At 54.9% G+C, this 26,478-nt stretch overlaps 1 protein-coding gene across 2 annotated transcripts; it reads left to right on the top strand.

Annotated features, from left to right (window-relative positions):
* The first annotated feature begins 290 nt into the window (after positions 1-290).
* ACVR2B (activin A receptor type 2B) lies at positions 291-26,237 on the top strand. 2 transcript variants are annotated; one of them, XM_054595634.1, is made up of 11 exons: positions 291-486; positions 18,986-19,193; positions 19,584-19,693; positions 19,848-19,999; positions 20,078-20,221; positions 20,769-20,912; positions 21,270-21,418; positions 23,301-23,415; positions 24,135-24,273; positions 24,362-24,492; positions 25,942-26,237. In XM_054595634.1, exons 1-11 carry the CDS (start codon positions 435-437, stop codon positions 26,134-26,136), a joined length of 1,539 nt encoding a protein of 512 aa, XP_054451609.1. In that variant the 5' UTR covers positions 291-434; the 3' UTR covers positions 26,137-26,237. The 2 variants fall into 2 exon arrangements, with proteins under 2 accessions (XP_054451609.1, XP_054451608.1); XM_054595633.1 differs by lacking the exon at positions 291-486 and adding an exon at positions 4,136-4,394.
* The last annotated feature ends 241 nt before the right edge of the window (positions 26,238-26,478 follow it).

Genomic DNA, 26,478 nt, shown 5'->3' with positions numbered 1-26,478 from the left:
TGGCTCGTCTCCGCGGCCGCGGCTCAGGAGCCATTTTGGACTCGGTTCAGCTCCCCTCCCCCCCACCCCTCCCCCCGTTCATGGCCCCTCCGGACTCGGCCCCTGCGCCCGGGGCCCGGGCCCAGCCCCGCCGCGCTATGCCTGAGTCGGGCGCACCCTGGCCCGCGCCCCGCCGCCGCCCCCCGGCCCCCACGTCGCCCCGGAGCCCGGGCCGCAGCCTGTGCCGCGCGCAGCGGCCCTGAGCCCGGCCCCGCCGCCTGGCCCTTGGAGCCCGCACGCTGCCCGGGGACGAAGGCTCGGGAAGCGCGCTGGGAACGAGACCGAAGGAAGGAGCGGGAAGGAGAGCGCGGCCGCCGCCGGGCCCTGCGCGCTCAGGGAGCGCTGCGCGGCCCTGCCCGCAGGCTCCGGGTGTCCGCGGGGCGGCGCCGCGGAACATGACGGCGCCCTGGGCGGCCCTCGCCCTCCTCTGGGGATCGCTGTGCGCGGGTAAGGACGGGGCGCGGCATGGGGGGTGCGGGAGGGCGCGCGGGGCCGGCCTCGGGCGGCGCGCGGTGTTTACCAACAAAGGGCGGGCCCGCGGCCTCCTTGCCGCGCCACCTGCACCCAGCTCGCACCTCCCAGGGCGGGGACTAGGGGCGCGCCCCGCGTCCCGTTAGCTGATCTTGGGGGGATGATGTTTGTGCGGCAGTCTGCGGGGCTCCGGTTAGCGGAGGCGATCCCACGATGGGGGCCGGGACCCGGAGTCCCTGGGTCGGGGTTCGGGCTACGCGGGCGCGGGGAACCCAGGGAGAGTGGGAGGAAAACCAGAGCGTGGGAAAGGTGGTAAAGCAGGGCGGGCAGATTTAATCCGGGGTGGCGGGATTGTAGGTGCAGCAGCGGCTGTAGAGAGGGCTACTCGACTCTCATAGTCACTAGGTGTAGCGAAATGGGTTGCTTTTCACAGCTCGGAGTTCTCTGCACCCCATCCCACCAGAGTCTGTGTAGTGTTCTGCACAAGGCGGGCCGGTGGCACCCGCTCCTACCTGCGCCCGCTTTCCCTGCGGCGGGCCTCAGGGAGCGAGGTGCAGCCACCCACGGGACCACTTTGTTTTGGGCGCCTTGGAGGGCAGGTGGGGCGCAAAAGAAAACCAACAGGTCCCTGTTCCTTCTGGCTTCCAGGAAGCACGTGGCGGGTGTGGATGACCCGCGGGGCTAGCGGTTGGCCCGCGCGGCGTGTGGTTGGCAGTGTGCGGGTGTATATATGCGGAGTTCTACGGGGGAGGCGCTTTTTCCCCTAAGGCCGGACCACGGTTTTCACTCTTTCAGCGTTTCTGGGGCTCGCCCAAATCGGTGTGCACGCAGGGACCGGCTCCGCGCTCTAGTTGGCTCTGTGTAGCTCTGGGAAGCGTGCGTGGAAGCCCCACGGAGAAGCCCGCGGCTGCCCGGCCGCTGAGGCGCGGCACCGGGAGAGCCTGGTCCTGCGCGTCTTTGTTCCCAGCCCCCATTATACATGCAGCGCGGGTCCCTAGCCGCCCTCGGTGGCAGCAGCGCGGAGTCTGGGAAACCCGCGAAGGGCGGGGCCCGGAGTGCAGGGGCGGGGCTGGGATCCCCGCGTTGCTGCGGGGGTGGGGATCCGGGATCTCCATCCCACCCCTACTCCCACTTAGTCCGCCTCGTTTGAGATGTTGCTTGACTTAGCTGTCTACATCAAAGCAAGCGGATTCTCTTTGTGGGGCTTGGTGCTTCGTACCCTGAGTGTAGGGACCAGAGGATAGAGACCTCCGTTGGCACCGGGGCACTCTGGAAGGGAGCGTCGGGGCTCTTTTGGGGCCATTTCGTTTTCTCCTCTCTGCCCTGGATTCCTTTTAAGTGCAACGTTGAGCTGCTTTTTCCCAAGGAAAGAAAGGTATTGGGAGGGGAGGGAGGAGCAAGCTGACTTAATAGCCATTCACAGCTCACCTGGCTGTCTCTCAAATCCTTCTGGACATTCCTGGGATCTGGAAACCCTCTCCTAATGTTCTCTGTGTGGTCTTACCGGTCCTCACCTCCCTCACAGATTAGGCAGGGCAGGGTGCATCCGGCCCACCCATTCAACACTGTGTTTGCCCTTCCTCCCTCCGTTACCCCCGCCTGGCCTGAGTAGCACCCTGCAAGATGGGGGCCACTGGGGTTAGACTGAAATTCAAAGACCTGTGTTTCTGCCCTGGGAGGGAGGTGAGGGTCACTGGGTGTTTCTTGTGGTCACACCCATCAGTCCTTTGGTGGCTACTGCTCTGACGTTTAAGGATCTATGGGCAGAGCTGCCCCATGCCCCGGTGGATACATCTGTGTTTCCCATAGGAGCTCCTGACGTCTGTCTCAGTACTGTACTTGGGGTTCAGATCAGGGCCCACGGGGCCGGGGTGGGGGGAAGTGTTCTGAGTGGGATGTCAGGAGCCCCTGTCTAGGGAGGGCCCCCTGACTCCTGTCTGTCCTATCAGGAAGTTCGGGCCTGGACTGTCTCAGCCTGCCCTCAGGCTGGCTGCTCTCGGACCTGAAGATCTTGTCCATTTCCTCGGGGGAGAAGTGTTTGGGGGTGAGTGAAGTGACGCTCAGGCCAGCGTAATGGCAGCTGTCAGGGATGCAGACCACAGAACCACGGGCCACTTGTGCCCTTCCACAGGGAAGGGTGTTGTCCCCTACCTGTCCTTGTACCTGTTGAGCACTCCAGACAATGCCCGCTCTTGCTGGTTAGGCTGCCCTTTGGGAGGAATGGGCACCCTCCTCAGCTATGAGAGGCTCTTTTTGAGGCAGATGATGGGAGAAACTTGCCCATCTTTCCAGGCTGTACATCCAGGAGGAAACAAGACCCAGAACCCCGGGGCCTCTGTGGTGTATTACCTTTGGGGACTTTCTGGGCATGGAGGTCCCCAGTTAGCACCTGGACGTCCCCTGGCACTTCACCTGGAGAACTTCCTTTTCAGGGGCGCCAGTGAAGAGGCCATGTCCTACACCATGGTCCTTTGTATCGTGGGCTCCTCTGAGAATCTGGTGAAAGTTGCAGACCCTTTCCCCACGGAAATACAAATAAGTGTGTGTACGTGCCCGCGCATGCATGCCCGCATTATATATGCGACTCACCATTTTGCGCTGATACCAGGAAGCTTTGCCCCCACCCCAGGTTGAACCCTGAAGTCCTGGCTGCCCGTTGTGTCAGTCCTGGGGGGCAGGGGGCACTGGGCTTATTCCCACCTTGCTACTTGGACTCAATCTGTTTTAGTCACAGGACGTGATTTCTCCTTTACTTCTATTTTTTGGTTCAGGTTCTGCCCAATGTTTAAATTCCAGCCCTGGTCTCCTTCCCTTCCTCCTCCTCTCCCTGGAAGCCCTCACGTGAGTGCTAAAACATTTAGCTCCTTGCCGGGGAGCTCAGGGTCGTATAAGGGGGGACCATGGACATCCAGTTAGAGTTTGGACCCGTTGGCAGTTTCTGGCCTATTACCATAGCCTGGGATCTGAGGGGCGAGGGGGCGCTGGTCTGGGTGACGCTCGGGAGAATGGCACTGGCTGGACAGTCCTCAGTCAGGGTCGTGGCAGGTTGGACTTCGTTCTCCTGCAGGATTCTCAGCCTCGACAGCGTTGAGTTTAGAGCTGATGATTTTCTGGTCTGTGTTGGGGGTGGGCGGGGGTGCTCTTTTATGCCTTGTAGGATGTTTAACAGCATCCCTGGCCGCCACCCGCTAAATACTAGTAGCACTTCTCATAGTGATAACTGACAATGTCTCCAGGCATTGCCCAATGTCTGGGCGGACGGGGTGCAAAATCACCTCAGGTGGAGAACGTCTGATCTAGAATGTGGTCGTGCTTTTAAAGAGACAGTTTGGGAGGTGCGGTTCCCGGCACATGCCTCCCGTCACCCCTACCCCATCAGAACGAGAGTGGGAGGCTGACTCTTCCTCAAAGCCTGGGAGAGTCGTGCCTCGCTAAACCTGCTCAGCGTGGGAGAATTTGGTTGGAAATGAGTGGTTCTGAAGTACCGCTGGCCACGGAGGAGAATCCTGGCGTCCTTGAGTTTTCCCAGAAGTGGTTCGGGTTTCAGGGAGGCGGCGGTTGTGGGTGGCCGGGCAGCCTGCCCGCCCGCACCCGCCCACCCGCCTCTGACCGCCGCCTTGAGGTTTGCACTCGCTCCTCTCCCGCCCACACGCGCAGAATGTCAGGAAGGGCCTGTTGCTGGGGCCTGGGAGCCGCTGGAGCCGAGGCTGTCTGTGTGCGCCCAGAGGAGCGCCCGGGCTTGTAGCCTGCCGCGGGCATGCCCTTTCCCCTGAGCGGGCCGGCTGCGTGGCGCCACGAGGAGCCGCAGCAGCTGTGGGCCTGGAGCTCCGAGCCCGAGCCCGAGCCCGGGGACACCGGGGCACGGGGGCAGCCTCTCCCCAAAGGTATGGGCACAGGTCTCTACCCTGGCCTCAGGGAGTTGGAGGGCAGGGCCAGGCTTCCTCCCCCGGACCTGGGGAGGTGTGGATAGAGCTGCCCCTGACAGGTGCCCGCACTGGAGGCCCTGACTGGAGGGGTTGCTCTCTAGGGGCGCCTGTTTGTTGGGCTTGGCAGCCTGGCAGGCCCTGTGTGTGTTCTCCACTCCCCGCAGCCCTGCTCCTAGCTCTGCTGGGAGGGGCTTCCTGGGGGGCTCCGCTCGGGTCTCAGCAGGACACGGCTTGCTGCTCTGGGACCTGATTGTGGACCGGTCTCTTAGGGTGCAAGGAAGCAGTCTTAAAAGCTACAGTTTCCTGGTACTTCGCATCCCTGGGGTGTGAAGGGCTTGTTTAAAAGGGTTGCTTGCTGGGGTTGAGACTTCCTTTTCCACCTCTTTGGGGGTCTTTCCAAAGGAATTTGGTTGCCTTCTTAAAATTCTTGATCTTCTCTTCCTCCTCTCTCATCCTGTCACCCATTCTTTGTTCCAGAATAGACACCCACCCCCTTGTTCAGTGCTTCCTTTTGGTTTGTCTTTCTCCACCCGACTCGCAGGCCCCCACCAGCCTGAGAGGTGCTTGTTCCTTGAGGCTCCGGGGGCGCCGCCCCTGGATGCCCAGGTGGTTAGGTGGCAGAGGGGTGGGGATGGGGGAGAGGAGATGCTCCTGCCTCCTTCTGAGGCTTGTCTTTTGTAAGTTTCTCAGGGATGTCTTTGCTTGAGACAATGGTAGGTACTTGTAATCAACTGATCATGCAGGCTGGGACTGTTTGGGGGGCCTCCATGCCTCTTCCTGGCCCAGGATCAATCATGGCTTCCCCCCTTTAGCCACATGCTTTGCCCTGGTTATTCTAGTCTTGCTCTGCCCATACAAGTGCCTTTTCCAGACTCTCTCAGGGGCTGGCAGCCCTACCTGGCTGTTTTCATTCATGTACACGTGATTGCTGGGAGCTGGTGTTGGAAAGGGAGCCTGCCCCAGTGGGCAGACGCGTGTCCCTCCTCCCAAGGGGACCTTCCCTGGGGGCCTGGCTTGCCGCATAGTGGGTCTTCTCTCGGGCCAGTTTCTGGGCTGGAGGTGAGATGTCTTGTGAGGTGAGCTTATGCTCTTGTTTGCAAACGTTCCTCTGCCCACTATTTCAGATCTACTCTGACAACCAAGGAGGCTAAAATTAGTTCTGGGGAAGGAAAAGGAAAGCTGGTTGGAAACCCAAGCCCCTGGCTGGAGGATGGAGGAGGCTGCTTCCCGGGTTTTGTGGCTGAGCTTTTCAGAAGGTGTGACCAGACCAGCTGTTGTCTGTCCATCTAAGGAGAGGGAGGGGCCCCTGTTTGCCTCCTAGACCTGAGCCAATGAAAACAGGAGGCTGACTTGGAAGCTGCCTCTCTTGAGTGTTGATGCTAGGATGACTTTTCCTTCTGGCTTATATAGCGGTGCACAGTGTTTTCAGGTATGAGGACAATGCCTTTTTATGTCTAAGTGCCAACTCCCCCCCCCCCCCCGCCATTAATTCAGAAAACATGCATGAGTTCTCAGAGCCCCGGGCTAGTTGCCCTGGGTTAAGAAACCCTTACTTTATGCGCTTTTTGGGATTTTTTTTCTCACCCAAGTTTTGACATTCCCTTCAGGTGTGTATAAACCAGACAGACCTGGGCCCCCACCTGGAACTCGGCTCGGGTAGGGTGTTAGTTGGAGGGGAGCCCTGTGGCCCAGGTCTCATGAAGAGGTCCAGGGAATCAGGGTTCATGCCCAGGGGCTTAGACAATAGAGCAGTGGGAAAGTTAGATAATTCTGGTTTTCTTTCTCCTGGCTTGGGTCCTCCTGCTCTGCCCTCCACCTGAGAATGGGTCCTGGAGGGCCACTTGAGGGGAGAAGGCGAACCAGAGCAAGGCAGTCCTCTCTGCCCTGCCGTGAAAAGTGCACCCAAACCTGGGTCTCCCGGTTCGCTGCCCAGGGTGTAAGGTGGAGGAGGAGAGGTCACTTTTGGCCCTAATTTCTTTTCCCACTTTGTGTTATTCATTTTTGTTTTCCAAATCATATAGATATGTTAATTGCAAAAATTTAGATATTGTAGATAAAACAAGGGTCTCCCCTGCCCCCTGCCCGAGTCCTCCCTCCAGAAGTGAGCCTTCTCAGGTCGTTGTATATCTAGGCATTTTACCTGCGCACCTATGGACGTACTTAGAGAAATAAAGAGGGTTTGCTTTTTTTTAACCTAAAATGCAGTTGCCCTTTTAAAAACATCTAATTGAAATATACATATATAAGTATCATAAGTGATAGCTGTATGAATTTTTCGCAAACTGAACACATCCATGTAGTTAATATCCAGGTCAAGAATCTGAGATTTACCAGCCTGCGCCCCACCAAGCCCTCTCTGGCTGCATTCCACTCTCCACCCCTCACCCCTACTATCCTGACGTCTAACAGCATAAGTTAGTTTTGCCTGTTTTGTGCTTTATATGGATGGAGTCATACAGAATGAACTGTTTTGTGTTCACCTTTTACTTACCATGTTTGTGACTTGCAATTTGCATGCCATAGCTTTTTAAACTCAGGTATTTTTTGGCAGTTTCTCTGATACATATGGATCTACTTCAGTCTTTTTAAGAGCTATGTAAAATTTCAAAGTTTGGATACATAGACTACATTTTATCTTACCTATTACTGGTGGACTTTCTGATTGTGTACAAATTACGCATATTGTTTCCCAAGGATTGATGACAAGAAGAAGGATTTCTGGGTTGTAGGACATGTATATATAAAATTTTAATAGACACTGAGAAATGGCTATACATTCCCCCCGCCCCGCCCTCCCAGGCTACCCAGGTGGTAGCGATGGGGGCAGGAGCTGGGTGAGTTGGCAGGTGGTCCTCTGCAGTAAGTAACCTGTGAGCATCTCCTCCCCGCCAGAAACTCCAGATCACAGCGGCTGGAAACAGCCCGTGCCATGAAGGGCACCCCGAGAGTGCGCGTCACTGCCGCTGGCTAGTGTCTGAGCAGCGCCGGAGAGGCTGCTTCCTGTGTCTGAGTCTGCTGGTTCCCGTGGTGCCAGAGTCCGGGGAGGCAGGGGATGATGGGAGGGAGGTGGATGGCAATGGAGCAGTGAACTAGCCAGGATGTGCCGCCTGGGTTTGGGATGGTGTGTTGTGTGTGTCTCTGTGTGCCCACTCGCTACGCTCCATGCCACTTTCCTGCTCTGAAGAGACTGAACTGCTCGCTGAAGGCTGCTGAGGAGCTGTGAGTGATGGCGCTAGTGGTAACCCCAGTGAAGATCCTGATTTTCCATGTGCCGAAAATGGTGGTAGGGGGTACGGGAGAAACCTGGAGAAGAATTATTTCACAGTCTGGTGAGAAGTTTCTCATGACAGAAGGAGCCTTGGTGACCTTCATTTCCTGGCTGAGTGTACGCCTTGTTCCCTTGAGCAACCTTCTGCCACGGTTGACTGAAGAAGTAGAGAAGACCATTAGAAATGACTTGTTCTCCCAAGCCCTTGTTTCCCTTGTCTTCTTCAGCATGGTGTCTTCTTTTCTTTTTTTTAAGATTTTATTTATTTATTTTTAGAGAGAGGGGAAGGGGGGGGTGAGAAAGGGAGAGAAACATTGATGTGTGAGAGATACATCGATCTGTTGCCTCCCGCACGCCCCCAACCTGGGACTTGACCCGCAACCCAGGCTTGTGCCCTGATTGGGAATCAAACAGGCAACCCACTGAGCCACACCAGTCAGGGCATGGTGTCTACTTTTTCACTGCTGTTTTGCTGGGATTCCTCGTGTAAGCCCACTTGTCGGGCCCCGCTTGTGGATTTAGGTGACACTGGACTTGAGGTGCTATTTCTATTACAAGTGGTATTGTATCAGCTTTCCCACATTGTACAGGTGATGTGCACTGTCCATGTATCAGTCTGCTAGGACGACCATAAGATTACCACAGGCTGGGTGGCTTAAAGAGCAAGTTTATTTTCTCACAGTTCTGGAGACTGGAAGTCCAAAACCAAGGTGCTGGCAGGGTTGGTTTCTGATGAGTCCTTTCTTTGTGGCTTGCATATAGCTGCCTTCTTGCTGTGTCCTCACATGGCTGAAATTTCCTCTTGTGTACATATACTCCTCTCTCTTATAAGGACACCAGCTTTATTTTTTTACAACTTCCTCTTATAAGCCCCACCCTTATGACCTTATTGAACATGAATTAACTCTGCAGAGGCCTTATCTCCCAATATGTAACCTTGGAGGTTAGGGCTTCAATCTGTGAATTTGCGGGGGTTGGGGGAGTGGTTTGCATGGTTTATTCCGTGACAGTCTGAAACTGTAAACTTGGTTGAAAGTGAATGCTGTCTTTTTGAGTTGCAATTTGGAATGGAAGTTACTTTTTCATGAGTCTGTCCTGGGATCTATGTTCTTAACACTTTCCTTGGGCAATCTTGTCTACACTGGTGATCTCAGTTTCCATGTATATATAGATATATATCCTCTTTGGGTATCATATGATACTGGAAGTATGTCTAAAAGCTGGCTCAAAAGTAGATATGGAGATCTCCTCTTCTGACAATCAGGAACAACTCTCTGAAGACACTTGGAAAAGTTGGACACATTAAGAAAACATCTCTGGTTGGAAGCATTGCATAGCTAAGAAGCTAGTGAAGACCTAGTAGGCCAGGATCTGTGTGAGAACAGAGTCCTTGGGTGGTGACATTGACATTTGGGTCTATGTTCAGTCCTTTCATATGGGTCACTGAGAGACTGAGAATTGCATTTGATAGCCTTGTTGGGCTAGGAAGAAAGGAATTGGAGTTCTAAACAGAGTATAGTGAACTCCTCTTTCTGAGTTGGGATCCCAAAGACATAGGGGTGACAGGAGCCAAAAGAAGACAAACTCTAAAGTTGGATTAAGATGTTATGGAATGAATGGTGCCCCTAACTGCTTGCCAGAAGCACAGGTAGCATCACTCAAGGAATATAACATCATTTGAGGCCTCCAGGTATTTCTACAAACAATTCTGCATGTATAATGACTGGTTAATCATTTAAAGTAAATGGCTAGCAGAAACATCAGAATTGAAGCAGACCTGGATGAGCTCCAAATTGGAGTTATCATATACATATTGAATAATAGCAATACTCACTATGGTCAAGGCAATTAAAATGGCAATTTCAACAGAGAGCTAGAAAAATATACGAGTAGATCTACCAAATGAAAAATCTGTTATAGAAGTGACCTGTAGACTAACAGAAAATATGAACTCAATGAATAATTTTATCAGGAGATTGGGTACAACTGACGAGAGAATTATTGAATTGGAAGATGGATCAGAAGATAATATACAGACTGAACCATGGAAACAAAAAGATGGATAATATAACCCTGGCCGGCGTGGCTCCGTGGACTGAGTGCTGGCCTGTTAGCTGAAAAGTCACCAGTTCGATTCCCAGTCAGGGCACATACTGAGTTGCAGGCCAGGTCCCCAGTGGGGATGTGTGAAAGGCAACTGCTCAATGTGTCTCTCGCACATTGATGTTTCTTTCCTCTTTTTCCCTTCCCCTCTCTCTAAAAAGTAAGTAAAATCTTTTTTTTTAAAAAAAGATGGATATTATAGAAGAGAGGGAGACACACAGAGAATGGAGTGAGAAGGTCTAAGATCCATGTAATCAGAGCCACAGAAATAAAGTACAGAGAATGAGGCAGAAGAGATAACTGCTGAAAACTTTGTAAAACTGATGAAAGACACTGAGCTACAGATTCAAGAAGCCCTGTGAACATAGATAAGGTAATAAGTAAACAATTCATGCCTATTCTTATCACAGCCAAACTTCCAAGAACCAAAGACAGAGAATCTTAAAAAGCAGCCAGAGAATAAAGGAGCAGTATGTTGACAGCCGACTTCTCAAAAACACTGGAAGCCAGAAGACAATGGAATGATAGCTCTAAGTGCTGAAAGAAATAATTGTCAACATAAAATTCTGTTTTGAGTAAAACTGTCCTTAAAGAATGAAGGTTTCAAGTAAAGAGTAGGTTCTTCAGGCAGAAGTAAAATGATCTAGATGGAAGGCCAGAGGTGCAGAAAGGAATGAAGAACAATGAAATATTCCGACAATTATTTTATGAGAAAAATATGTTATTAAGTTTGAGATACATATAAAAACAAAACAGATAGCAGTGCTATATGTAAGTGAAATGACAATGAAATTTAATTGTTCTAGGAAATGCTTACATTGTTCAGAAAGAGAGTACAATTACCCATTAGTGTTAGATTTTGCTAAGAAGGCATGCTCTAATTTCTAGGATAACCACTAAGGCTCAGAAAGATTATAATTTGCAAGCTGATGAAGGGGACAAATCGAATAATAGTTTTCAAATTTAAAAAAAGGCAATGAAAGAGAGATAAGGAAACAAAGAGCTGGAGTGATAAATAGAACTAATATCCCTGATGCACATTAGATGCAAAAATTATGAAAAAATTCACAAATAGAATCCAGCAATATGTAAAATAATAATACATCATGACCAAGCTTTGTTGTTGTTTTTTTAATCCTCACCAGAGGGCATTTTTTTCATTGCTTCTTAGAGAGGAAGGGAGAGAGAGAAACACTGATTGATTGGTTGCCTTCTGTACACCTGTACCAGGGATTGTACATGTCTGGACTGGGGACTGAGTCCTCAACTTAGGTATGTGCCTTGACCTGGAATCACACCTGCAACCCTTCGGATACAGATACAGGATGATCCTCCAGCCAACTGACCCACACTGGATAGGGCCTGACCCAGTATTTTTATCCCAGAAATGCATAGTTGATATAACAATTGAAAATTGAATCCATCATGTTAACACAGTTAAGAAAAACTACTGGATGCTCTCAGTAGATACAGAAAAAGTCTTTAGGGTTTAATCTTTAGTTAAGCCTCAGAATAAAACAGTGCAAGGGACCAAGAAGAGCCAAGGCTGTCTTGAAGAAAAAGAACAAGGCGAGCCTATGGGATGTCAGGATTCATTGTAAAGCTATTGTAATTAAAATGGTAAGCTTCTGGTGGAAGATAGGTGAGCAGATAATGGGAATAGAATTGTATGTATTCTAGCCTCCAACTGTTAGCTGCTGGAAGTTCAAAGCCATTCTGATTCCTAATCCTTTATAAATAACATTTCTCTCTTGCTAGACGTTTGCTGTAGGATCTTTTTTTGTCCCCACTGTTGTGAAAGTTCACAGTGATATGCCTTGGCGGGGAACCCATTTCATCCACTGTGCTGGTCTTTGCCTTCTTCCCTTTTGCTTGCTCTTTCTGGAACGCCTATTATTTAGGTGTTGGACTTCCAGGATTGGGCCTCCAAATTCCTTTTCTTTTTTCTCTGATTTTCTGTATCTGTGTTTGCTTTACATTTTGTAAGATTTCTTCAACATTATCTCTTAATCCATATGCTGATTTTTCTGCTGTCATACCTATGTATTTTGAATTCCTGAGAGCTCTTATTTTCTAGCCTTTTTACACCGTTTTTCATCAGTGCATTTCCATTTCTCTCTCTGAGGATATTGATACAATTTTTGAAGCTATCATCCTGCATAATCTCTGTTTTCTCCAAGTTTTTTTTCCACCCCCTGCTTGTTTTAATCTGTCTTTCTGGGGAGTGGCTCTCCTAGAACTCTTCATATTTAAGGACAGATCTAAATACTGATTGAAAGCTCCAAGCTCATGAGTGGGACTCGTTAGAATGAGCTGATTGGGTTGTTTTTGAAGCTAGTTAGAGTCTCCTGAGAAGTATCTTCTGTTTTCTTTTGGGGGGTGCGTAGTAATAGGCCCAGCTGCTATCATCCTGGGAGCCACAGGGGAACAAGAGCTAGCGGGTTTGGTATTTGGTACACTATTTTGTATTACTCTTATTTTAGTGTGGTGCCCATACTCTCAAATTTGCCTACTCCCACCCGTCCAGAGGCTCACTATTTTATCTTCTTTAGGACACAACCTTTGCCTTAGCCAGAGAGCTCAGTTGGTTAGAGTGTTGTGATATGCCAAGGCTTCGGGTTTGATCCCTGGTCAGGGCACATAGAAAAAGCAACCAGTGGCCCTGAGCGGTGTGGCTCAGTGATCGAGTGCCAGCCTGTGGACTGAGAGGTCTCTGGGTCGATTCCCAGCGAAGGCATATGCCAGGATTGCAGGCAGGTACCCAGTTGGGGGCTTCCGAGGGACAACCTAGATGCATCTCTCTCACATCAGTGTTTCTCCCTCTCTTTTTCCCTCCTTTCCCCTCTCTCTAAAAATAAATAAAAAAATATTTTTTAAAAGAAAAGAAGAAAGAGCAACCAATGAAATGCATAAATAAGTGGAACAACAAATTAATATGTCTCTTTCTCCGCCTGTGTCTCCCCCTTGCCCCCACTCCATCCTCTTTCTCTCCCCTCCCCCTATACCTTCCTCTCTCTAAAAATCAATAAATAAAAATTTTTTAAAAAACCAACATAACCTTCTATTCTGCTGGGTCAAGCGAGGGGCAGCTCCCAGTCACGATGAGTGTAAGGTCTGAGGGCTCTTGCTGCTCCTTACCATCACCCTTCTGTGTTTGGACTCATTTGCACCCTACTCTTCCAGAAACACCTGGCGCCACAGATTCCTGAGTTTGGAGGGTTCTGTGGTGGGAATCACATTGCTTCTCGGCTTCCTCCACAGCCAGCTCAGGAGTCTGTGGTCATTGACCGCTTGGTATCTGCTTTCCAACTTTAAATTTCATTTTTGTGTTTCTTTCCCATTGTCGTCCTTATGGGTTTATACCTTAAAAAAAAAAAAAAAAATAGAGAGTTCCTGCAGCTTAGAGGAAAAGCAACCCAGCCTCAATAAATGGGGAAGGATGTGAATGCGCAGTAGTCAGGAGAGGCTTAAACACACACACATGCACGCACGCACACACACATGCACGCACGCACGCACGCACGCACGCAGTCTTACAAGTAATCAGGGAATGGAGCTCAAAACCCATTTCACACTGACCAAGTGAGCAAATATCCAGGCATGGGCATGTGGCTCAGTTGTGCTTTAGTCTGCACAGAACATATATTGGTACATCCACGTTGGAGAACAGTTTGACAGTGTGTAATGAGTTGAAGATGCTCACACCCTGTGACCCAGCGTCTCTAACCTGTGGGTATATTTCCTAGAAAAACACCCATGCGTGAACATAGGAACCTTGCAAATGAGGATTCAAGAGAAGGCATCCTGGCAGCGCTTAAATCAGCAACAGTAACCTGAAAGTGCAACAGGAGGGTGGAAACCGAAGAGGCGCTGGGTCGTGGGATGGACTGATGACACCTAGCACTGAGGAGGGATGTGTCCCCGAGCTGAGGAACCTCGTGCCATGCCGTTTAGCCCAGAGCCAGGCTGCGGGGTTCCACGGCAGTGTGTGACGCTTAGGTTCCTTCGCCTCGTTGTGCCTCAGCGCCCTCATCTGGAAAACGAGGACCTTCACAGGGTTGTCCTGAGGATTTGTAAGGTGCTTAGGATAGTGCCTGCTCTGTGTTGGCTAAGTAAATGTGTATCAATCTGGATGGCTCACAAATACATGGGTGTGGAGAAAAAAAGCAATGTGTCAGTCAGAGATTGTGTTTGGCTGCCAGAAGCAGATACCCAAGAGTTACTATCTTATGTAAAGAAATTGAAAGGTGTAGGTATGTTGTGGATTCTTTTGTGCCCCTTTGTACAAATATGCCGTTCCACAGTGCACGCGCGCTTGTGTATCGTGTCTGTCTGTCTCACATTTCAACCTTCCTCTTGCCACCTCCCCACCCCCATGCAGGTTCCCTTATCACCCCGGCCACCCTTGCTCTGGTTGTGGGCAAGATGGTGAAGATACCGCTGTGTAGATTGGGGGGGTGGAGTCATGAACACGGACACCCGGTGGCTCCTCCGCGGAACCTGCAGGGGTGGCAGGTGCTCAGCCGCCTGCAGGGCTGCCTCCTGACGGGGCAGGACAGGAGAGGCTAAGGCAGGAGCCTCCCAGGAAGGCAGCCTGGCCACGGGCAGGAGTGGGGTGGTGTGCACGGCTGCCTCTCCTCTCTGAGCAGACCTGGAACTGGACAGTGGAGAACACAGGGCTGCCTGAATCGTCCTTGCTTGGCCACCTCTCAGGCATGGAGGCTTCTGGGAGGGTGCGCCTCGCGTGCCTGCGTGGGGAGAGCCAGGCACCTGCTCCCGGGGGGTCTCCGGAAGCCAAGGTCGCATACAGTGGCCCTCGGGCTGCAGGGGTCCTCTGGGAGGCGTTGGCTGGGTGGGACATGCCCCAAGCCCGGAGCTCGGGGAAACCCCAGGGACACGTGGCCACTCCAGCTTCAGCAACTACCTGAGGGCTGTGGCTTGATCACCCCTCACTTTTCCACCTGTTTGTCACTCTTCCCTGTCCCCATTGCGCTTTGAGGCCGTCACAGGCAGGACCCTGGTAGGGTTTCTTCTGTTCCTCCCCCACGCACAGAGGGGCGCGTCGGAGGCCAACTGGACTGGGGAAGCAGACCTTCGAGCGCTTTTCCTCATGTGCCCATTGAGGTCCCGCTCCCCCGGAGGTCTGTTCAGAGTGGAATCTGCAGGTACTCCGGGTTTTTGTTGTTGCTGTTGCTGCTGCTGCTGCTGTTGTTATGAGGTGGTGGTGTTGTTTGGGGTGGGGTTTCTCTGCACTGCCAGACCAAGGGCTTGGAGAGGGTGGGGGCTTCTTTGCACCGAGGTGTAGGCCCCTGCAACACAGGGACTGCCTGCTGGGGACACTGTCACTTGGATCCCGGGCTCCTTCGGAGGCCAGCGAGTGGGCTGGCTCTAGCTCAGGAATGCAGCAAGCCCCTTGCCCAGGTGTTGGGGAGCAAGCTCCCATCTGTTGGAGCTCTGAGGCCGCCAGTGTGAGGGGGTGCCACAGACCACCCCATCGTGGAAGCGCAGCCTCCTCCCCTGCAGGATCGGGGGTGAGCCGGAGGTCAGAGGCAGCCTCCGGTGCATGGGTGCCCTGGCTCCGGGAGTGTGGGCAGGAGCCCCATGTCTATTAAAAGGCAGAGGCGGCCTGGTGGTTGGAGCGCTGCCAGGGGCTATAAATAGCTGAGTGTGTGCAGAAGCAGAGCTTGCCAGTGAGCAGGGAGGAGGGGGGAGGCCCCTGGGTCTCCAGCTGGCAGCAGGGCCTGGGTGTGGTGTGGGCGGGGCGTGGAGTCTGCTCTCTCCTCAGGTCCCCCTGAGGCTCTGAACGCCAAGCTGCCGCGTGCGTGGGTGCGCACACTGTGCTCTCAGTGGGGCGGGGGCTTCGCGGCGGGGCTTGTGCTGTGAAGGCTAGTCCTGGACAGAAGGGGAGGCACATGACTCTAATGTAACAGGTAACATGCCAGCCCCAGGCGTTGTTCTACCTACTCCTAAAATGCATTAATTCATTTCCCTCTTGCAACAGCCCTGAGAGCATGTGCTGTAATTATCCCCTTGTCATAAGTCGGGGGGACAGAGGCACGGGGCGGGGAGGTTGATAACTTGCCCAGGGTCACACAGCTAGGAAGCGACAGCCACCATTTGACTGTGTCTCAGTCACCTGTACGAGGATCTAGTCAGGCGGAGGGCCAGTGACATCCCAAACCCTTGCGTCCTACCCCTGGAGCCCTGAGATTCGGAGTGCCCCTCCCTGTGCACGTGGGTCATGGCCACGGCGGTGGCCAGAGGGGTCCCTGCCTGACCAGTGGCCCGGAGAGGGGAGCGGGGCCGCTCTCCACATCTGCCGGCCTCCCTTGCTCTGGCTCCCAGCCTGGGGGTGGGGGGCGCGCGGCCTGTCTGAATGGGGACGGACACTGCCCGGAGGACCTGGGGGCTTGGGCAGCAGGGTGGGGCCACCGCTCCTGTTGTCCCGCCCTTTGAAATCCTGCCCCAGCCAGGAAATAACTGTGTCCTTCTGTCCGCTCCTTGGACCTTCTATCCACCCGTCTGTCGTGTGTCCGGAGCTGGTCCTGGTGCTCTATGCACGGTCAAGGCTTCTGCCATCATCAGCTTTGCAGTCTCGTGGGGGAAGCGTGACACTTAAAAAGCTGTTGGCAAGCACGTTCCTACTCTGTTATTTCTCAGATGAGCGCGCATTATGTAATTTTCTCTTGGGGATTGTCTTGGGTTACATCATTTCCACACTTTTTGAGTGTCTGCAATATTCTTTAAACAGACAATTAATTCATCACGGGCGATAAACTAGATTTCGGAGGAAGCACAAGTAGAGTTGATCCAGGGAGAGGGAGGAGCTGAACGTTCAAGGAGGAAGCGGGCAGCCTCTTGCAGCCAGAGGTATCGCTTGTGCTAAGTGAGCCCAGAGCCTGGCACGTTCAGGGGCCTGGCAGTGCCGTGTGACTGCGGCGCGGGAGGCAGGTGGGCAGTGCCCGCGCTCCTGTCTGCCCCGCGAGTCTCGCTCTCTGGGGACCCCCATGGAACTGCTGCTGTGAAAGCAGCGGGTCCCCGGCCGGGACATGGGGCCCTGTGCCATCTGCACTGGGCGCGTCCCCTGGCCCAGCCCCCAGATGCTGCTGCAGGGGGTCAGGGGCCTGGGTGCCTTGCGGGAGCTCCTGGCTCCCGGCCTTGGTGTGCTCGCTCGGCCTGTGGTCTCCTACGCCCACCCATCCCCTCAATTCTCCCCTCAAACTTTAAGCCTTCAGCTGAGTGCAGGGCCTGGCGGGGAAGGGGCGGGGAGTGAGTGTGCCCCGCTGCAGGAGCCTCTCTGTGGACCCTGAGGCCCTGCCTGCAGACCAGGCTGGGTCCCAGCTGCCTGGGTGGTGGAGAACCCGCTCTTTCTTCTTACCCGTGTCTGAGCTCAGTCCCCATGGCATTGGCTGGCTAGAGCCATAGCTGGACCCTGGCCTTCTGCTTAGGTGACATTGTGAATCTTTAAAGTCCTACCGGGAGCTTTGAGATGCGAGGCTCACCTCTGGTCGAGCCCTTCTGGAAGGAGCCTCCCATCACTGCAGAGACAGAGAAGGGGTGGGTCTGACCGGAGAATGGCCACTCCTGCTGTGGGGCCCGCCCACCTCACGACATCGTCCTGCCCCCGGGTGTAAGGGGATAGCCAGCTCTTTGTTCAGGATGGCCTCAGATGAGGGTGGAGTGCCGGGAGAGGGGAACCTTGGGCTGTTTGAGGATTTGGGGCATGGGAGGGGGGCTCCCCTGGCTTGGGGTGGGAGGTCTTTCTCTCCGTGCTGCTCCAGCCAGCCTTTCAGGCCGATGGATGGTGAAGCAGGACTCCTGGCTGCTGGTGGGCTGGCTGTCCTTCCGTGGGGGTGCTCTGACCCCTCCTTCCTCCCTTCTCCTCCCTCCTCCCTGGGGTGGGAATAGTTGTAGGGGAGTGAAGCCAGGGCGGTGTCGGGTCACCAGCTCGCAGTTACCCTAAGAAGTGTTGGGAGGATAGGAGTGGGCTTGGTGCCGCTTTCCTCTTGAGTGTGTACGTGGGGTTTTGGCATTGAGGCTGTAAATGCCGCCGCCGCCCTTGATCGGGGGCACCCCCTACAGGGACGACGGCAGGGCACTCCTGAAGGGAGACCTGGGAGCTTGACCGACTCGGCGGCAGGTCAGGATCAGAGCCGGTTTCCTGGGGGTCTCCCTTGGCTTCTCTTCCTCCTTTTCTGTCGCAGCGAGAAGAAAGGAGGGGGCAAAGCGCAGATCCGAGGGCTGGGCTGAGCTGGGGGTTGTTTTGGAGAGGTTGGGTGAGAAAGATGGATTTGGTGAATGTTTGAAGCCACGTTTGAGGATCAAAGCCTTGGCCACCTGGTGGCTCTGGTGCAGGGGGTGGAAGAGGGCGCAGGAGAGGGTGGGGAGCGCCCGTGGGTGTCTTCAGGGGCCAAGCTTGGCTGGCGGGGGGGATCATCTGTTACCACGGCTCAGCCACCAGCCATTCCTCCTTGTGCTTGGGGCACGTATTCCCGTGGTCCCTCCAGAGCGTCACCCTGAACACGAGGGCCCGATAGTTCATGACCTTCTCCAGCCCTACTGAGCAGCAGGAGTGGTCGCCGGTGCAGAGAAGACACAGGAGGGTCCTTGTGCCCTGTCCAGTCTGGCCAGGGGTTGTGGGGGGTGCACCAGCAGTGTCCCCCTGGGGGGCCGCGATGAGCGAGGGTCGAGGCAAAGACCACAGCTGCTGGGGCCCCTGAGGTCTGTATCCGTATTGCCTGAGGCAGATGGGGGCGATCAACCCGGTAGATTCTGCCCCCATTGCAATTGGATGGGTGTGGACTGGACACTTCCCCGCCCCCCACCCCATACAGTGCCTCTGATATGCACTGGGGTTTTGGGGATCCCTCTGTTGATTGATGCAGGGAAGCAGCCTCCATGCAGGAGCCTCAGGTGTTGGTAGAGCACCCCGCCCCCCCCCACACACTTTTTTTTGGTATCTGGCTGTCAGTCTGGCTGGCTGTTTTCTCCATCCTGTGTCCTGAGGTGTGTGGCCCCCTCTCTGTTGATTGGGCCTGAGGGCGGTGGCAGGGAGAGGAATGAGATGGGGGCCGTGCTGGCTGGCGCACTGAGGACAGGTGGGTGGCCTGGGTCCAAGACAGGGAGCAGGGGCCGGTGGAGTGCCATGCAGGCCTCTGACGTCTGGGCTGGGACGCAGGTTCCGGGCGTGGGGAGGCTGAGACACGGGAGTGCATCTACTACAACGCCAACTGGGAGCTGGAGCGCACCAACCAGAGCGGCCTGGAGCGCTGCGAGGGCGAGCAGGACAAGCGGCTGCACTGCTACGCGTCCTGGCGCAACAGCTCCGGCACCATCGAGCTCGTCAAGAAGGGCTGCTGGCTGGACGATTTCAACTGCTACGACAGGTACCCCGAGCCCACCTTTCAGTTCACCGCAGCCCCCCTGTCCCCCGCCGACCACGGGGGTCGCAGGGTGTCTGGGCAGCCAGGCCTGGCATTCAGGGCGGGTGGGGAAAGAGGGGCTCTCGCGGGAGCTTGGACAAGGAGGGGAGCAGCGGGTTCCCAGCTTGTCTGGAACTGCATTCACCAGGTCTAGTCCCCAGAAAGCTCTCTGTGAGTGTCTGCCCTGGCTGCCTCTCCCCAACTTTGGTCCTGCTTCCCAGGAAGTGGGTTTGTGCTGTCCCCCTGGTGCTTACTGACAAGGCCGTCTGTCGGTGGGGAGGGTTTAGCGGGGGTGGGCCCTGGTCGGTCTGGGGTCCCTCGGCTGAGAAGGGGTGTGGGAAAATGTGCCTCCAGGCAGGAGTGTGTGGCCACCGAGGAGAACCCCCAGGTGTACTTCTGCTGCTGTGAAGGCAACTTCTGCAACGAGCGCTTCACCCACCTGCCGGAGGCCGGGGGCCCGGAAGGTGAGGGCCGTGGGAGAGGCAGGCTGGGGCCTTCCCTTGGCCCGTGAGGAGCGCTCAGCTCTGGAGCTGGGTGGGGAGTGGCTGCCGGGCTCTCTGGCCCTGGAGGTGCAGGGGTGGGCGGGCTGTGTGACACAGGGCTCCGTGTGTCCCCCAGTCACGTACGAGCCACCCCCGACAGCCCCCACTCTGCTCACGGTGCTGGCCTACTCGCTGCTGCCCATCGGGGGCCTCTCCCTCATCGTCCTGCTGGCCTTCTGGATGTACCGGCACCGGAAAGCCCCCTACGGCCACGTGGACATCCACGAGGTGAGACGGCTGGCTCAGGGCAGGGCAGGGCACGGGTGGCGAGGCCAGGACAGGTTCTTTAAGGCTGGTCTCCCCCAGGACCCGGGACCCCCACCCCCGTCCCCTCTGGTGGGCCTGAAGCCACTGCAGCTGCTGGAGATCAAGGCGCGGGGGCGCTTCGGCTGCGTCTGGAAGGCCCAGCTCATGAACGACTTTGTGGCTGTCAAGATCTTCCCACTCCAGGTGAGTGAGTGTGGGGCTGCAGGCCGGCGCTGTGGCCCGAGCGCTCATGCCCCTGGGCAGTCCAGGCCCCGTATAGGTGGAATGAGAGAGAAGTGGGTCCCCTTGGGGGCAGTGGCATGTACTGCGCAGCTAGGTAGAGCTTTGCAAATCCCTGATTTGCAAAACTGTGATCCACTCTGGGTTTCGGGGTTTGTTTTTGACCTCATGTTCTGCTTAGAGATGGTGGACACCAGGCTACCCCAGGTCCTTGCCCGAGACCCTTAGCGAAGGCAGGCCCAGCTGTGCCTCTCATTTGTTGGGTGATCCTGGGCCACGCGCTGCCCTCTCTGCACCTCCGTGTGCCCATTTATAAAGCAGGGGTTGGCCTTGCGTGATCTCAGGGATCACTATTGGCTTACGCTCCGGGGCACGGCTCGGTCCAGCTCGTCCTAGCCCCCTTATCCGTGCTGAGGCTGGGGTTGTGGGGGACGGGGGTGGGGGTGCGGTTCTGCATCAGACTGTGCAGGTGGTGCGGCTGTAGCAGGGCTGAGCCGCCTCCCTGCCTCAGGACAAGCAGTCATGGCAGAGCGAGCGGGAGATCTTCAGCACGCCCGGCATGAAGCACGAGAACCTGCTGCAGTTCATCGCGGCGGAGAAGCGAGGCTCCAACCTTGAGGTGGAACTGTGGCTCATCACCGCCTTCCACGACAAGGTGAGCCACACCCCCTGGAGGCAGGCGTGCAGGTGAGCTGACCACGGCCCCGGGCCCCGTGGTGGCCTTCCGCAGTCAGGTTCCTGCCACAGGTGTGGACGTGAGTGTCTACAGTAAGAACCCCTACCTCTGGGATAAGTTTTTTATGACTAAAAGTAGTGACTTCATAATTAACACGTCTGAACACTCCACCAGCCCCCACCCCCCTGCAGCCCCTTGTGGCTCGTGTCTTCTGTGTCAGTCCCAGCCTGCCAGGAGAGGAGTCCAGCTGCCAGTCCACGGAGACAGCCTTCCAGCGCTGGGCTGGTCCTACCTGTGCCCAGAACCGGTGCCCAAGTTCTGTGCCTTCTCCTCTAGGGCTCCCTCACGGATTACCTCAAGGGGAACATCATCACGTGGAACGAACTGTGTCACGTGGCAGAGACCATGTCGAGAGGTCTCTCGTACCTGCATGAGGACGTGCCCTGGTGCCGCGGCGAGGGCCACAAGCCGTCTATTGCCCACAGGTACCTGGGTTTGCTGGTGACCTCTCTGTGCTTGGCCTGGAGCTGCAGAGAAGATTGGAAGGCGAGCACAGGGCCTGGTGGGTCTCAGTTTTATAAACAGGCCTGGCCACTCTGTGGTGTGTCAGAAGCAACTGTGTACAAACACCTGGGCCCACCTGCCCCCCGGTGTGCCTTCCACCCCTGTCTGGGCCTGGCCTGGCCTCGCAGGCCGGTTTTCTGGTGTCCTCTAGTGGCTGCAGGAGGAAATGCTGACTCCATTACCAGAGAGTTGGCTCAGCAGTTCCCAAACTTTTTGTTCCAAATCCCTTTCCACTCGCCAAGAGAACTTTGTGTACGTGACTTACGTCTATTTCCATCTGCTGTACTGAAGCACACACATCCCATTAACTGTCACAGTGCTGACATCACATATGCGTAGCCTTTGGAAAACTCTATACTCTTGAGAAAAGGAGTGTAAACACCAGGCAAATAATAGATTGTTATGAATGTAATTTTGACCTGGCAGGTCCTCTGAAACAGTCTCAGGGATCGTCTGGGATCCGTGGGCTGTACTTTGAGAGCCACTGTGTTAACGCCTCATCGTTGCGCTCCTCCATGGCAGGTGGTGCTCTGAACACGTAGAAGTACCAGCTCATTTCACCCTCAGAGCCGCCCTGTGATGCCGTGTTTCTCAGCCCCATCTCATGGAGGAAGGGACGGGAGTGCAGAGGTGGTGAGGATCGTATTTTGCTGCGTATAACGCGCACCCACGTTTTCAGCCCATACTTTCAGGAAGAAAATCTTTCGTTTTAATCTTTTAATTCAATTATTTACTTATTTATTTATTTCTATTTAGAAACAAAACAGATTATTGTATTTCAGGGTATTATTTTGCGTCTGAGCATCGTTACTGCTTTCTAGAGTTACACTTTAAACACATAAGCGTATATAAAAGAATTAAAATCATTTATGTAGATATGGAATTAGTACTACACATGTATACTGTGCATCCTTATTTTTTCCTCAAAACTTTGGGGCACAAGAGTGTGCATTATACACAGCAAAATATAGTAACCTCACCATACCTAGTTTAGTGTGGTTCTGTGTGAGGGAGGGGAAGGAGCTTCGGATTCCAGGATTCAAAGCTGTAGGGCCCCTAATGGTACTAAGAGTAATGTCATAAAAGGTTGATTGTATGAAATTGCCATTTTTGTAGGTCAAAAACAGTTGAATGTCGACTCTTCCATATGGTTCAGCCTAACAGTAGTGCATAGTAAGTGTGCCAGGGGCGGCCCCGAGCATGTATACTCAGTACCTCCTCAGTTTCATCCTCACAACAAAGCCGAGACAGGCACTGGGGAGGCTGAGGACCAGAAGTCACTGCTGGGAAGAGGCAGGCCGACCGCGCGCACAGCGCCCGGCCCTGTGCCTGCCTCGTGCTGGGCTCAAGCCCCCGCGCCTGCCCAGAAATCCGGGCGGGCTCAGCTGCCGTGCTCTCTCATGTCCCATGTGCATAAATCCTCAGAAAGCCCGAATCCCCGTCAGTATGCCTGCCCTCAACCCCTCTGTGAACGTGGGTCTGGCCTTTGGTACCGTGGGGACTGGGATGGAGTTTGCCGGCCAGTGGGGGTAGGTGCCGTGCTAACACCTCTGGGGAAGCGCAGTTAATTAGGGATTCTCCCAGCAGTGTTGGAGGGGGACGTCCTAAAACTGCCCGCCTGCGGCTTCATGGAACTCCGCCTGGGGCAGACCCTGCTCCCCAGGTTGGCGGGATGGCCTGCCCTGGGGTCTCTGGTGGCTGTAGGGCACAGGCTCCCACATCTTGAGAGCCGAGTCGGGAAGCCAGGAGCAGGTAGGTTGGACCATGATGTTCATCTTCATTTCAGTCCACTTGTCTCCACAGGGACTTTAAAAGCAAGAATGTGCTGCTGAAGAGCGACCTCACGGCCGTGCTGGCCGATTTTGGCCTGGCTGTTCGGTTTGAGCCAGGGAAGCCTCCGGGGGACACCCACGGGCAGGTAACGCGACTCAGGCTGCAAGAGCGGGGCTGGCACAGGGTGGCGCTGCCCTTTGATGCTCAGCGGCGGGCAAGGTGCACGGGCAGTGGTTGCTGTGGGCTCAGAGCTGCCGGAGAACACCAAATGCGGTGCCCTCGTTCACGGCGGGGAAGGCGAACTGGAGTGCGGTGGCGCGAGCGGCCGGTCCGCTGAGCAACACGGATGCCCGGTGGGGATTTTTGTCTGCTCGTCCATGTTGCCTCCGTCTTTCTCTTTTCAGCTATGCATATTAAACAAGGTAAAATAGAAGCTCTACGAAGAATCCAAACCCAAAAGTCTAGAAAAAGTAACTAAAAATTAAGCCTGAACAAATCATCCTAGAACAATCCGTGCTGATATTTTTCAGTATTGTCCCCTGCCTTTTGTTTTTGGTGTTAATCTCAGTAAAACACAGGTCTGTGTGGCCTGTATGGTGTTGATGGGGTAGAGGCAGCACCAGGTTAGCTTACTGCCGTCTCGAGGGCGTGAGATTTTCAACGGTCGTTAAGGTGCAGTGTATCCCGTGGCCTCTCGTGACGCTCCTGTGAACGTGGCGCTCCGAGCCTTGCCATCATTGTCAGTGTCCTCCTCTGAATTCTGCCGTCCTGGCCCCATGTGGTGCAGGAAGGATGCATCTCCCTGTCCAGCTGTGAGAGCATCTGCGTGGATGGTGACTGTAGACCCTCTCTACCCTTGTGCAGGTGGGCACACGGCGGTACATGGCCCCGGAGGTGCTCGAGGGGGCTATTAACTTCCAGAGAGACGCCTTCCTGCGCATCGACATGTATGCCATGGGGCTGGTGCTGTGGGAGCTCGTCTCCCGCTGCAAGGCTGCCGATGGTGAGTGCGCCGCGCTGCAGGCGTCCTATGGGCGGGTGGGGAGCAGCGGGACCTGGCGGTGACCCGCCAGGCTCCTTCTCACCCCCAGGCCCCGTGGACGAGTACATGCTGCCCTTTGAAGAAGAGATCGGCCAGCACCCCTCGCTGGAGGAGCTGCAGGAGGTGGTTGTGCACAAGAAGATGCGGCCCGCCATTAAGGATCACTGGCTGAAGCACCCGGTGAGGGGCCTGGGTGGCAGGTGGCTGCCGAGGAGCAGGGAATGGGGTTCTCACCTGTGGCGAGAGCCTAAGGTCAAGGGGGTATAGTACAGAGAGAGAGGGTGCCTCAGGCAGCAAGACAAGCCCCCAGCCCCCTCCTCTGCCAGGCCAGAGGACACTTAGTGCGCTTTCTCCCTTCCACCAGGGAGGCCTTAGGGAGGTTCGGTGCCCTGTAGGGAGGTGGCTCTGGGTTTGCTTGGTCAGGTCCCAGGTTGTCACCAGTCCCGAGGAGCCTGCTGGCCCTGAGCCTGGCCCTTCTGGATTTGAATCCTGAATCTGCCAATCCATAGCTGGGTAACTTCAGGCAAATTGCTTTATTTCTCTGAGCCTCTGTCTCCTCAGGGTAGTAATAGATTTAATGAGTTATCATTATAAATCACTTGGCAGGATACCGATCATATAAATAATTAGTATGGATTGGCTCTGGTAAATGTTCTCTGTTCTCTGCCTTCGTCCTTTTCTGGGTATGGGCCGAGCCCTGTGACATCTGGGCTCCTCTGCTCCAGGGATGTTTTACCAAAGACCCCAGCAGTGTAAACCGCTTCCTATCTTGGAGGGATATTTGCCTTCAGCTCCATTGTTCCACATCCCCCGCCCATCCCGGGGTTAATTCAGAAAAAGGACAGTGTTGGGACCACTGGGAGTAGCCCTCCGCCATACGTACCATCAGGGGTCAAGCCGTTGAGGCCAAGTTCAGCTGCCACGCTGCTCCCTGGAACCCAGGGCTGCGCATGGAGAAGGTGGAGGCTGGGCCTGAATCTACCTTCCGCTTCAGACTTTTCCAATCTCCCCAGGCAGAGGTCCTAGGGCAGCTGGTCCAGTCCCAGTTGAGGAGCCCAGCGTCCAGAGGGACCTTGAGGGGGTGGCCTCAGGGGCGGAGCAGGCCAGAGAGCTCCTGGACATGGGCTTCCTGTCCGTCCTCCGCCTCCCCCAGTGCCACACAGCTGGTTCCAGTGCAGCGTGTCATACACCACATTCCCTGAGCTCTAGGGAGGGTCCCCCCCCACCGCTCCCGGGTGCTATGAGGAATAGGGTGGGACAGTGCCCTCCTCTGGTCCCCACCGTGATCACTGCTTTTTGGACTCTCACATGACTTGGGCTTCATGTAAAATTTTGTTTGAATATCACTGAATTTGCCCCAGGAGAGGCCTGGCTTCCCCCCTTCCTATGTTGAGAGTCAGTGGACCTCCCATGAGGTCTGTGGGCCAGTGGGCTCAGGGTGGTAACCGCCTGGAGGGGTGGCACCCGGATTCACGCCGTGACCCCCAGGCCCCTGCTCACGGCTGCAGGGGTTGGGACGCACCTGTGGGCTCTGCTCGATCCTCGGGAACATTGTTGAGCCTGCTGTCCCCAGGCCGGTCCTCCCTGAGGGCACCAACAAGGCTGTGTTTCCGCCCCCTTGCCGCACAGGGCCTGGCGCAGCTCTGCGTGACCGTCGAGGAGTGCTGGGACCACGACGCGGAGGCGCGCCTGTCCGCGGGCTGCGTGGAGGAGCGGGTGTCCCTGATCCGGAGGTCAGTCAGCGGCACTGCCTCGGACTGTCTTGTCTCCCTGGTGACCTCCGTCACCAACGTGGACCTGCCCCCTAAAGAGTCGAGCATCTAAGCCCAGGACATGTGTGGATCTCCAGACTCAGTGGATCTGAAGAGGAAAGGAAGAAAAAAAGACAGAAGTTGTGTTTTGTTTTGGAAATCTCATAACACCAACAAACACATAAAATGCAGCTGCTATTTTACCTTGACTTTTTATTATTATTATAATTATTATAATTATTATTAATATTATTTTTCGGATTGGATCAGTTTTACCAGCACATCGCTCTACTGTACCGCGGACGGCGGACGCGTCGGCAGGCGTTGAGGTGCTGAGCTGCGAGTGCCGAACCAGCGTCGTGCCGGAGAGCCGCAGCCACCTCCTGTCCTTCGGGGCTCACGTCCCCCACTTTCT

This window comes from Pteronotus mesoamericanus, unplaced genomic scaffold (assembly GCF_021234165.1).
Source record: "Pteronotus mesoamericanus isolate MK-2021 breed Mesoamerican mustached bat unplaced genomic scaffold, CSHL_Meso_final scaffold_54, whole genome shotgun sequence".
Lineage (NCBI taxonomy): Eukaryota > Metazoa > Chordata > Mammalia > Chiroptera > Mormoopidae > Pteronotus > Pteronotus mesoamericanus.
Note: the sequence above shows the minus strand (reverse complement) of the source record. Positions and strands in the feature narration are given on the sequence as shown.